Genomic DNA, 13,182 nt, shown 5'->3' with positions numbered 1-13,182 from the left:
ACATCAAAATACTGTTTATGAACTTGTCTTGATCAAACCTTGAGAACTTAATTTAGTATGCCGTGATTGGGAGATCGGGTTACTCAAATTTATTAAAGAAGGCACCAGATTTTAGCGGAAGTCCGGAAGCCTGTACTTGCGTTGCGTTGTGTTCATTTGTGGCAGCGGGGGCGTGGTCAAGCGTCCGTCCGGAGAGAGAGAAAGCGGTAAGGGCACTTACACCTGAGCTAAATTATGTATAACACCTGTCTTTAATTCCAGTGAGAATGGGGAGAGTGGCATATAAATGGCCACGCAACCGCCAGAATAGAAGAGAGAGAACGACATGAGTGACCAGTGACTGCCGTGTCGTATAAAATATTTATTGTGAAGCTGAAGAGTTTATATTGAAATGTATATTGTTGTAAAGCTGAAGACTCAGAGAAGTTTATGTTAACAAAGTTTTTGTCACATGTTGATTTAATTGGAGAGGACTGCACTGTGTGGAACCAGTCTTATTATGTTGGCCAATCAAATTGTATCTGTATTGGCGGGGACTCCACCCTGAGGGATATGAGGAGCCAGGGGGAATTGGGACAGTTCACTTAAATGTGTAGCTCATAAAGTGTTCAATAAATGCATCGATGTTAAATAACGTTGTTGTTCCCTCTCGTGACATGCACAGACATAAAAAGGCAAATAAATAAAGACCCTTACTGGACTGCATCACAGCCCCCCGTCTCGTCCTTTCTACAGCATTGTTTGGCGTGTGGAGTTCTTGAAGTCCTTTGGCTTGGTTCAGTTCCAGGAGCCTTTGTTTGGTTCAATGGATGGGTAATGGAATGACCAGGTGGAGCCCCGGAAGCGAGGCCTCCCACAAGGGAGACTCTGGACTTCTCAGGACAAAGGTCAAAGCGTGTGTGTAAGACCGTAGAGCAGATAAGAGATAGCGATTGGTTGTCCAGGTTGTTGGTTTGTTCACCTGACAAAGAGGCTCTAAGCCAACCAGAAGCAGCTTTCAAAGGGTCTGTTGTCAAAGTGTCCTCCCCTACAGATAATTAATTTATAACCTTTTTTCTAAGGTTAAAATACTACACACTCTTGTATATTTGGATAGCAGTGAAAAAAGTCCATGTCAAATGTTCCTTAATTAAGCTTTATGTGAGGTGGTAAGCAAAAAACAGTATATAATTAGTCATATATATAATAGTCATTATATAATAATGATTAGTATAATAATTAGAAATTTAGAGAGTTGGTTATATTGAAGAACTTTTTTCTTAAATTCCCATGGCAACCATGGGGATATTTCTTCAGCAAACGGTTGTATCAATCTCATCAAAGAGGAGAGGGGTTTTGATGTGATTCTACCCCATTCACATTTGATGTGAGAAACTCTGACTTGCTAGCACCAATGGTACTAATATTTTTATAGCTCAGGAGAAAGTCAGAGTCGATTCTGTATTTAAGTAATTCTGTGTATAATTGTTCAAGTTCTCTTCTGCCTCTAAGACACAAGAACCTCCCCCAATTTATCCATTATAATTGTCCTTAGAAGAAATGGTAGTCACATAGTGTTAATCATTCGACTGCTCCAACATTTTGAGACAATGTTGCAATCATTGGACTTGAAATGATTGTATACCCCCCCCCAAAAAAAAAAAAAAACCCAAAACAAACAAAACAAAAACACAATTAAATCACACGGTAAAACATCAAATAATGTATTGTTATAGTGCTTTCAATAAAACACAAGGTGAATGTAATTTACAAATCACTCCTTTTTGTTTTTACTAGAATTTTCCATGCTTTCCCAATTTTGGGGGGAATTGGGGTTTGCAGATTTTTATTTTATCATTAAATTAAGAACTGGTATCAATGAGTTCAGTGTCTTACTTAATGTCACTTTCTCTGATTCGACTTTCATCCAGATCCTCGATAAACTTCTCTCCCTTCATCCAGTAGATGAGTGGACTTGCATCACCACTGTAGCCGAAGAATGCTCGACAGGTAAGATTCACAGCGCTGCCTGCAAAAACACATAACAAGAGTTCATTTTCAGCTACAGAGATTCAAAAGGTCACAAAAATCTAGGGCTCTATTTCTTTTAACATCCTAGATGCAGCACTTTGTGCAACAGCCGTGGTTATCTGTGGGTGTATGAGTTCAAACTGTGGGTGTATTGTATGTTAATGAAATGCCAAAAATCACAATTTAATATTTTCCTGAGAAATAGGTCATTGCACTAAGATGTTTCAGAACCACGAGTAATCTTGTCACAAAATCTAAAATCAGTTTCTGAATTTGCAGTTTGGGGATTCCACCAGCAGATGATATGAAGATCTGATTTTTTATTACATTACTAAGTTCAAGGAGGCTGTACAGAAATTAAACGAAATATTAAAGAGAGAAACAAATGCACTGTACATCAAAAATACAATGAACAATGGGAGAAAAGAAAAGCATATGTCAAGCAGATGAGACACAGACGAGCAGGATGAGAGCCAATAGTCCCAGAGAGGCTGATAGAGACCATATACAAGACATACATTGCTGTCTGAAGCTGTCTTAATTTATATCAGCTTTGCTTGACATATATAATAGGACACAGATGGTGCAATAACTGGAGAACAATCTCAGAATTAATTGCACTTAACCCAGAAATTGCAAGTGCAATTTAGCAAACCCACTTGCATCTAGACTCAAAATTTTAAAACTTCATGACCATTTGCTTAAGGCATAGTGCTTTTAAAATAGGGCCCCTAATGTATGGAATAATCTATGCCAGCTGAAGAGTGATTGATTCTTCTCCAAATAAAGTATGTATCGCAACAGACGTCTCAGAATGGACTCATTCCATAACACGTTACTATTAATGACCAAAGTTCATCCATACAGCTCTACGTGGTGCAAGCTAATAGGTTATTTTAGCATGGTGTACGCTTTTTGGCTCTTTGACATGTAATCGGGTAGCCAATCAACTTGCATCTCTCTCTTTATCTAACATTTACATTGTAGATTTTTTACAATGTTGCTACAAACACGGTGACCAGGGGCAGCGAGGACTGCCCAAGGGAGACGTGGGTCCTGCCAGCAGGGGGACTGTACCGCGGAAAATACATCACAGGGAGTTGCCTGAAGCGGGAACTATCCCTGTGGAGCCAAAGCCCAACACGGAGCACTCGATTCATGGTGGGTCCTTCGCTGAATTCGGCGGCCAGAGGGCTAGGGAGGAAGAGCATCCAGGAAGCGAGACCTTAGTGGCTAACCTGGGAAAGAAGGCGCACTGGATCAAATTGGTGAAGGGCACGAAGTGCAAGTGGAACACCAGGTTGGCTGTTCCGTATTACCGAGTTCTACCAGCTCGGACCTGACAAAACACGGGACGAGACTGACTCAACCCTGAGATTGTAGAACCTAGAAAAGGTGTTGGGTGTTCCGCAGCCCGCTGCTCTGTACATATCTGCTAGGGAGGTGCCATGGACCAGTGCCCACGAGGATGCCACACTTCTCATAGTGTGTGCTCAAACCTGCAAGGGGGGGGCACAGCCTGGGTGTGATAGGCCAGGGGATAGCACCCCAATGAGCTAACCTCTGTTTGGAGATGGCATTCTCTGTCCGCCAAAGCAGACAAAAAAACTGCTCAGAGCATCTAAAGCCCTGCGTGCAGTGCACATGGATACGCAAAGCACGCACCGGACACAGCAACGAAGAGGCTGGGTCAGCCTCCTCCTGGTTGCGGTCTTAGGATGAGGTGAGCATCTGCCGGACCAAACTCCAGGCAAGTGTCGCTGACAGAGAACGCTTGTAGGTCCCCAACCCTCTTGATGGAAGCGAGCGCGATCAGGAGGGCTGTCTTCAAGAAGAGGGATTTGAACTTGACTGAATCAAGCGGCTCGAAGGGGGTCTCTGAAGGCCTGAGATGACCAGTGAGAGATCCCAGGAGGGGAACAGGCTTGGCCAGGAAGGGTTCAACCTCTGGGCGCCTCTTAAGGAACCTGATAATCAAGTCGTGCTTACCAAGGGACTTTCCGTCCAATCCGTCATGGTGGGCTGCGATGGCAGCAACATACCCCGTCAAGGTGGAGGGGGACAGCCTCCCCTCCAACCTCTCCTGCAGGAATGAAAGCACTGACCGAACTGCGCATCTCTGTGTGTCTTCAGATCCAGAAGAGCACCAATTTGCTAACAGATGCCACTTGAGGGTGTAAAGTTGCCTGGGGGAGCTCTGGCTTGGTTGACGTGTCTACGACTGCAGGTGCCAGACTGCTTAAGTCTTCCACGTCCCATCCAGGGGCCAGACATGGAGGTTCCAGAGGTCTGGGCGTGGTGCCAGAGGGTGCCCCGTCCCTGAGAAAGGAGGTCCTTCCTCAGGGGAATTTGCCAGGGAGGTGCTGTCGAGAGAAGCATGAGATCCAAGAAACCATTCCGAGTGTGCCAGTAAGGAGCCACTAAGGTGAACTGTTCCTCGTCCTCCCTGACCTTGCACAGCACCAGTGCAAGAAGGCTCACTGTGGGGAATGCGTACTTGTGCAGCCCCTGGGGCCAGCTGTGTGCCAGCGTGTCTGTCCCAAGAGGGGCCTCTGTTAGGGAGTACCAGAACGGGTATTGGGAGTTGTCTTGGGAGGCAAAGAGATCTATCTGTGCCCTGCCGAAGCAGTCCCAGATCAGCTGGACCATCTGTGGGTGGAGCCTCCACTCTCTGCTGAGCGAGACCTGTCACGACAGCATGTCTGCCGCCATGTTGTGGTCGTCCGGGATGTGAGTGGTGAGCGGTGACCTGAGTCGCGACTGACTCCAAAGGAGAAGATGGCGGGCGAGTTGTGACATGTGACAGGAGCATACGCAATTTATGTATGCTACCGTGCTGGTGCTGTCTGAATGGATCAAGACGTGCTTGCCCCGAATCAGCGGGAGAGACCTCTGCAGGGCAAGGAGTACAGCCAACAACTCAAGGCAGTTGATGTTCCAAAGCAGGCAGGGCCCCTTCCAGGAGCCAGCGGCTGCGTGCCCATAGCACATGGTGCACCAACCCAGTTGAGAGGCGTCTGTGGTGATCACAACATGGCAGCGGACACGCTGTAGGGGGACTCCTTTCCACAGAAAACAGAGGTCTGTCCAAGGGTTGAAAGTCTGATGGCAGGAAGGGGTGATTAACACACGGTATTTGCCGCTGCGCCATGCCCATTTTGAAGCATCCCAGGCTTGAAGCGAGCGAGGCACCTGAGCATTGACTGCACGCGCTCAGTTGTGAGGCACGTTGACATTGAGAGAGCTTGCTTTTTTCCCAGTTGATCTGAAGCCCCAAACGGCTGAGGTGCATGAGCACCTGGTCCCTGTGGGCACATAGTAACTCTCGAGAGTGTTTTAGGATGAGCCAGTCATCAAGGTAATTGAGTATGCAGATACCCACTTCCCGTAGAGGGGCGCAAGGGCTGCCTCTGCAAACTTGGCGAAGAGGCGAGGGGACAGGGACGGGCCGAAGGCGAGGACCTTATACTGATATGCCTGACCATTGGACACGAGCCGTAATGGGGGGTCGATGCCGAGGCAGAATGGAGATGTGAATTGTGCGTCCTTCAGGTCTACCGCTGCGAACCAATCTAATGCAATCTAATGCAAATCTTGCCCGCTCCCCTTTATACCCGTATGTCCGGGGACAGGACATGAAAATTCTGTCTGCCAATATGAAAAGGCCTTTTCTCAAGTTCAGATGTACGCAAGGCTCTCAGAAGAGACCCCTTGTGTCACTACAATCGACACATTGTCGAGTGAGTGACAGAAGGGGAACACTTTTATGGCATCTAAGCTAATATTATTCTATTTGTTTCCCTGTCTCAAACTTAGGTTATCAGAGCCAGCTATATCCAGTTCCATTCCTGCTTGGTGTCGGACTCCACTGCTACGTGTCTCTGAGTGATAACTACTAAATACAGTCAGTGCCAGCCAGATTTCACTTCAGTCTATTACAATGGACTTTTAAGGATGAACAGATGCCAACTCCAACCATTAAACATTGGATACTTCAAATGCCACTGGTTGAACCTCGGACTTAGGATAGAACTAAACAAAAATTACCTGCTGGTTTAACTGCAATGCACCTCACTGATCTCTGCCTGCATCACCTCGGTCTATTGATGGACTACACACTTGAAATGGAATACATAGACTATCAATTGTCAACTGAAGCCTTCATCAGCCAATTAATTGCATCTATGTGAACTTCAGCAGTTAATATAGGATGGACTTCAAAGACATTAGTCATTAATCTTACATTTCATTCAAAATCTATGTTTAAACACTGTCCCTTAACATTTACTTAGTTTAATTTTAAACCATGACTTGCACTATACATAAGTAATATTGGCATTGTATTCATGATGTTAGCCAGAGGGGAACTGGCCCCCATGGTGAGTCTGGTTTCTCCCAAGGTTATTTTTCTCCCATTAACCAACGTCTTAAGGAGTTTTGTGTTCCTTGCCACAGTCTGCTTCAGCTTGCTCACTGGGGTTATAAATACAATTATTATTTATTTATATTTTTAAACACAATTTAAAATCTTATTTTATCTAATTACACAATGATGACTCATCGACATTATAGACATTACAGTTTTATCTTCTGTTAATGCCTGATTTTTTTCTGTAAAGCTGCTTTGAAACAATGAGTGTTGTGAAAGGCACTATACAAATAAAATTGACTTGATTTGACATGTGTTATTCATTTTGTGCAGCTTCCCTGGGCCTGTTGCACGTGAGACCTTTTCAGTGTTGGATGAAACCCAAAAGACACTTCTCCAGCTGAGGCACGCACATCATCCCTTCAAAGTGGCATGTTTGACAAGCTCATGTTTTGAGCACTGTAGACATGGAGACAGACCCACTTTCTGGAGTCAGACATTCAACTGGAACAGATTTGTTGATATAGAGTGGTTACCGCAGATGCTTCCTCCATGGGTTGTTGTGCTGTGTACAAAAGGTCATCCAGACTACAGGTTTGGATGGACCAACAGATAAAATAGTGTATAAATTGTATGGAAATGTTGGCAATGCCATTGACATTGAGATATTTCCTTCCGAATATTCAAGACAGTCACGTCCTCATTCAGACACACAACAGAACAATGGTGTCTTACATGAACCATCAGGGAGGAGTGCGCTGTCTTGCCATGCTGAAGTTAGCACACTAGGCACTTAGACTCTCCAGTGGGCGCAGGAAAATATACAGTCTCTTTGAGCTGTACATGTCCCAGGTTGCCCAAATCACAGAGAGGACATGGACTTGTTTACCTTGAGGGATAAATTACATTTTCCCCTATGGTTTCCCTCTTGGGCATCCAAGCTTTAACACATCAGTGGACGATGGCGGGCATGTATGCATTTCCACTGATCAATCTGCTTCAACCCTGCCGGATTTATGGAAGGTATGGGTTTGGTTCCTCAGTCTTATATGATAGTTTATCCCCTGCTGTGGTGGATATCATTCTGAATGCTAAAGCCCCGGTCTTCAAGAAGGGTTTAAACACTTTAGTAGCACGTTTTTGCCACATCGTGTTTGGCACGTGATGGAATTTATACAAGAGCGTTTTTGGGGTGGGTTTTCCCTGGCAACGCTTAAGGTTTATGTTGCCGCTTTAGTGGTCGAACATGCAGGTGTGAATGGGGTTTCGATGATAGATATTCTCTTGTCTCTCACTTTGTGTGGATTGTGCAGGATAAGACCTTTCCTCCCTGTCTGTATCCCTTAATGATATTTGTCTGTGGTGTTAGAGGCACACTCAGGTGCTCCGTATGAGCCCTTGGCAACAGTTTGAAAGTTTCTAAATTCTGCTCCTATATATATATATATATATATATATATATATATATATATATACATACATATATATATATATATATATATATATATATATATATATATATATATACATATATATACATATGTGTTTGTGTGTGTGGTATTTTAATTGTATTTTGAGTGAAGCAATTTTAACTGATTAAAAATCAAATTTAACTCATACCAGAGCTAAAACATTTCACTCATTGATCTAATTGTTCTTTATTTGTATTTTTTACTTTTACATTTATTTTCATATTTGTTATATTGCATAAGTCATTGAATCTCTTAAGAGGTTACTCAATGAAAGTTGTACAGTTACAATGTTCTGGCCCTGCCAGCTATTTTTCTTATGAAGTAAGGTGACCTCTTGTGGTCAAATGGGGTATAACACAAGGTTTAGAGGAAGTGACCTCCTTAAAAGGAGACAATGCAAGTGTTATACGTTATAAGCTCTTGATAAGGCATTCCCTGTTATTTATATCGTTTTGTTACTATACATTATTAGTTTAAATACATTTTGTTTATTAAGATTAATGTTTTGATGTTACTTTTGATAAATTGTCTTTATCTTGTCAGTTCTCTATACATTCATCCATCTTTCGACCTAGAATATTGCTTTATATAATCAGTGTTGTATCTTAAAGGAATATAATTGCACTGGTAGATTTTTTCACTTCTTTTGACTATAAAATCTCTGCCAGTACAGTAAGTCAAAATACACGTTAAAAACACATTCTCTCAAAAACCCAAATATCTTATGCAGTGTTGTTTGTAAAACAAGATCAATCAAACTGATCTTGTTTTAAGGATTTTTACATACTTTGCAGGAAAACAATACAACAATTATTATCAAGAATACGATTTTTGCCCTAATATCAAAGATCTTACTAGAAAAAAGAAATTATGATCCAACTTGAATTTTCTTAATAAAAAATATGATCGTACCTAACAATGTGCATGTAAAATGGCTAGAAATAAAACTTTTGCTTAACGTAAAGCTGACAATTTACACAGTTTATTTCTATTTCTTCTGCTCCAAACTTACTTCAAACGTACTTCTCTGTCTGCTCGTATGAATGTAACACATCATAAGAAAGCACTTTGGATCATTTATATGTATAAATGTTTTCCATCTGAAAGCACTAAATATTAAATGAAACAAATGACAATAAGATGCAAAATAATCAAAATACTTTTTTAATGTAACTGTATATTAAATACAAATTATTTAAATTGTAACTAGTGGAAAACAGTTACTTATATTTTGTATTTTAAATAAGTATTCCTGTTACATGTATTTCGTTACTCCCCAACCCTGTATATAAGCTGATGCTGTAAGACCATCATGTCTCTCGTCCAATCAGATTTGAGGAACGGAACTAACTGTGGTATATATATATATATATATATATATAAACATGAACAGAATTAATGTAGTGTATATATATATTTTACTTCTTGAAACTTCACGTGATAGGAGAAAGGTGTCCTGAGTTGTTCCTGGGAGGCTACTCAGCCTTACAGTCTTTGATGAGGGTGGGGACAGAGTTAGGGCACATGCTGCCTGCCAGGAACAAACCTAGGCACCTTTGTACAATAGGGAAATCTTCACTAAGAGTTTTTCCCCACTTTATGTGGCTAAAATTGGCATATGTACATTTTCTTGAGGTACACACTTGACTCCACTGCACATCCTCACACAGAAACTGATTGTGTGGACCAGTGCACATTATTTATTGCATGCAAGACATGTCCCGGGAGCGGATTTACTGTACGGACAATGGAGAATTTACCTGCAAGAGGTGAACCAGCAGACAAAGATCAGGGCAAACTTCTCATTGCCCGAACACTCACTTACGCTCACCTGAAGTTGAAATTGGCAGACAGAATTTGCCTGTTCTGCCCCCGGACATACGGGTATAAAGGGAAGCGGGCGTGCATCTGTCAGTCAGGTTTTTGCACTGAGGAGCCGAGAGTAAGGCACGGACATTTACAGTGGTAGGTCTAGTGTGGCTGGAGGGAATGGAGGTTACAACAGTAACCATAACGTGCCCCTTCTTTCACTCACTTGACGTTGTGTTGAATGAAGTGACACAAGGGGTCCCACTCAAAAACGCCACGCACTAGTCCATTTTACGTGAACTGCTGAGACAGGTGCATGCTGGCTGCTGCATGCTAGAGGCAACTGTATCGGCTGCATGTAACCCTCCCCAATGCCCCCAAAAGAGATGTCATATACAGACCTTAGGTTCCCAGCACTACTGAGGGGGGAACATGTGCTACATGACTAGCATGGGAGCAAGCCTGGCAGCCGTGGCCTTTTCTCTCTATGTCTCTTGCATAGGGTGTGAAGCGGCAGGGCTATCTTAGTGCTATGAAATGCATTGGGGAAGGCGATCTTTCCCGGTCCTATTCTTTCAGGGGGAAAAGACTACCTGGCTAGGGGGAGGTAACGTGGCAAATACACCCCGAGTTTTGTGAATCCATACGTGGATTCGGCTTGGTGATAGGTCCTGCCAAATGAGGGGGGAGCTCTACAAGTACGGCGACCAGTGGCAGTATGACTGCCCAAGGGAGATGCGGGAGGGATGCCTGAGGAGGGAACTAAGCCCGTGGAACCCTAGGGAGGAGAACATCCAGGAAGCAACGCTTAGTGGCTAACCTGGGAGAAAAGGCGCACTCGATCAACTTGGTGAAGGGCGCTGTGTACAAGCGGAACACCCAGTTGGTTGTGTCGCATGAGATTGTAAAATCTCGCAAAGGTATTGGGTGTTGCCCAGCCCGCTGCTCTGCAAATGTCTGCTAGGGAGGTGCCATAGGCTAGTGCTCAAGAGGTTGCCACACTTCTTGTCGGGCATGCTCAGACCTGCAAGGGGGCAGGCCTGGGTCTGGTAGGCCATTGAGATGGCGTGAAAGACCCAGTGAGCTAATCTCTGTTTACAGATGGCATTCCCTTCCCGCCGTCCACCAAAGCAGACAAAGAGATACTCAGAACATCTAAAGCTCTGCGTGCGGTCCAAATAGATACGCAAAGCACGTACAGTCCACAGCAAAGGAAGAGCTGGGTCTGCATGAATGGCAGGTTCATGACCTGGTCCCTGAAGGGGGTCGTAGGAACCTTGGGCACGTAGCCTGGTCGCAGCTTCAGGATAACGTGAGTATGTTCAATTCAATTCAATTCAATTTTATTTGTATAGCGCCTTTCACAACACACATCGTTTCAAAGCAGCTTTACAGAATATCATTATTAACAGACGATAAAACTGTAATGTCTATAAAGTCGATGAATCATCATTGTGTAATTTAGATAAAATAAGATTTTAATAGTGTTTAAAAATAATTAAATGATAATTGTATTAATAACCCCAGTGAGCAAGCTGTAGGCGACTGTGGCAAGGAACACAAAACTCCATAAGATATAGATTAATGGAGAAAAATAACCTTGGGAGAAACAAGACTCACTGTGGAGGCCAGTTCCCCTCTGGCTAACATTATGAATGTAATGTAAATATTAATTATGTATAGGTAAAATCATGGTTTAAAATTATTAAACTAAGTAAGTGTTAAGGGTCAGTGATTAAACATCGATTGTGTTTGAACTGTAAGATTAATGACCAAAGTATTTGAAGTCCATCTTGATTAATTGCAGAAATTCACATAGATGCAATTGTCCTTGTTAATTGGCTGATGAAGGCTTTTTTTGGCAAAAGATCGTAGTCCATCAATAGACCGAGGTGATGCAGGTTGGAGTTGGCATCATTTCATCCTCTGAAGTCCATCATAATAGACTGAAGTGATGTTTGGCTGACACCGGCTGCATTTAGTCATCATCATTCTGCGACATGTAGCAGTGGAATCCAACATGAAGCAGGAATGGTGCTGGATACAGCCGGTTCTGGTGACCTCAGGATAGGAGTCCCGAGGTTGAGACAGGGAAACAAATAAAAAGATGTAAGCATAGATGCCATTCAATTTATTGCAGAGTTAGCGATCATGCTCAATGTTTCTGGTTTCTGGTTCCGGCAGACCCAACTAAAGCAGCCTAATTGTGGGTTGGAGGATAAATTAGGTGTATGCCTGGCTAAATAGATGAGTCTTTAGTCTAGACTTAAACTGAGGGAGTGTGTCTGCATCTCGAACAGTGTTTGGGAGACTATTCCATAGTTTAGGTGCCAAATATGAAAAGGATCTTCCTCCTTTAGTGGATTTTGATATTCTAGGAACTATTAACAGGCCAGAATTTTGCGATCTTAATGAACGTGTTGGAATATAGCGTGGTAGAAGGTCACTTAAGTACTGCGGAGCTAGACCATTCAAAGCTTTGCACGTAGTTAACAGAATTTTAAAATTAATACGGAATTTAACAGGTAGCCAATGTAACGATGATAAAATGGGGCTAATATGATCATATTTCTTGGTTCTCGTCAGCACTCTGGCTGCTGCATTTTGAACCAATTGAAGTTTATTTATTGATATTGCTGGACATCCTCCCAGTAATGCATTACAATAATCTAGTCTTGAGGTCATGAACTCATGAATTAGTTTTTCGGCATCAGCAACCGAGAGCATATGCCTTAATTTAGCAATATTTCCTAGGTGGAAGAATGCTGTTCTACAAACATTTGTAATTTGATTTTCAAAGGACAGATTGGTATCAAATATAACACCCAAGTTCTTCGCTGTTGGAGATGATGTAACAGTACATCCATCTAGAGTCAAATTATATTTTAGTGGCTTATTTTTAGAGTTTTTTGGTATAATAATTAGTACCTCTGTTTTGTCAGAATTGAGTAGAAGGAAATTTCTGGCCATCCAATCTTTTATTTAATTGATACACTCTGCTAATTTTGAGAATTGTGAAATCTCATCAGGTTTTGAAGAAATATAAAGTTGTGTATCGTCAGCATAGCAGTGGAAACTTATCCCACGATTCCTGATAATATCTCCCAGGGGAAGCATATACATGGAGAAAAGCAAAGGCCCTAAAACTGATCCCTGTGGCACTCCATATTTACTTTTGTTTGGTTTGACAATTCCTCATTTACATAGACAAAGTGGTAGCGGTCTGTTAAATATGACCTAAACCATGCTAATGCAACTCCACAAATTCCAACATAATTCTCCAGCCTATTCTAGAGAATGTCGTGATCTATCGTGTCGAATGCAGCACTAAGATCTAAAAGCACTAGAAGAGAAATGCAACCGCGATCAGATGATAAGAGCAAGTCATTTGTAACTCTGATAAGTGCTGTCTCTGTACTGTGATGAGGCCTAATTCTTCATATATACCATTTCTCTGTAGAAATGAACATATTTGGGGGGGATAATACCTTTTCTAGTATTTTTGACATAAACAGGAGATTT

The 13,182-nt window shown here is 42.4% G+C and overlaps 1 protein-coding gene across 1 annotated transcript in view; it reads right to left on the bottom strand.

The window, feature by feature from the left end:
- The window catches only part of LOC127632445 (interleukin-1 receptor accessory protein-like 1-B), a 443,487-nt gene that overhangs the window by 66,280 nt on the left and 364,025 nt on the right, over positions 1 to 13,182 (bottom strand). The window contains exon 7 of the mRNA XM_052111029.1: positions 1,876 to 2,008. Within this exon, the coding sequence (XP_051966989.1) occupies positions 1,876 to 2,008 (133 nt within the window). The remainder of the gene's footprint in view (positions 1 to 1,875; positions 2,009 to 13,182) is intronic.

Source organism: Xyrauchen texanus, chromosome 39 (genome assembly GCF_025860055.1).
Source record: "Xyrauchen texanus isolate HMW12.3.18 chromosome 39, RBS_HiC_50CHRs, whole genome shotgun sequence".
NCBI lineage: Eukaryota > Metazoa > Chordata > Actinopteri > Cypriniformes > Catostomidae > Xyrauchen > Xyrauchen texanus.
This window is presented reverse-complemented; position numbering and strand designations above follow the sequence as displayed.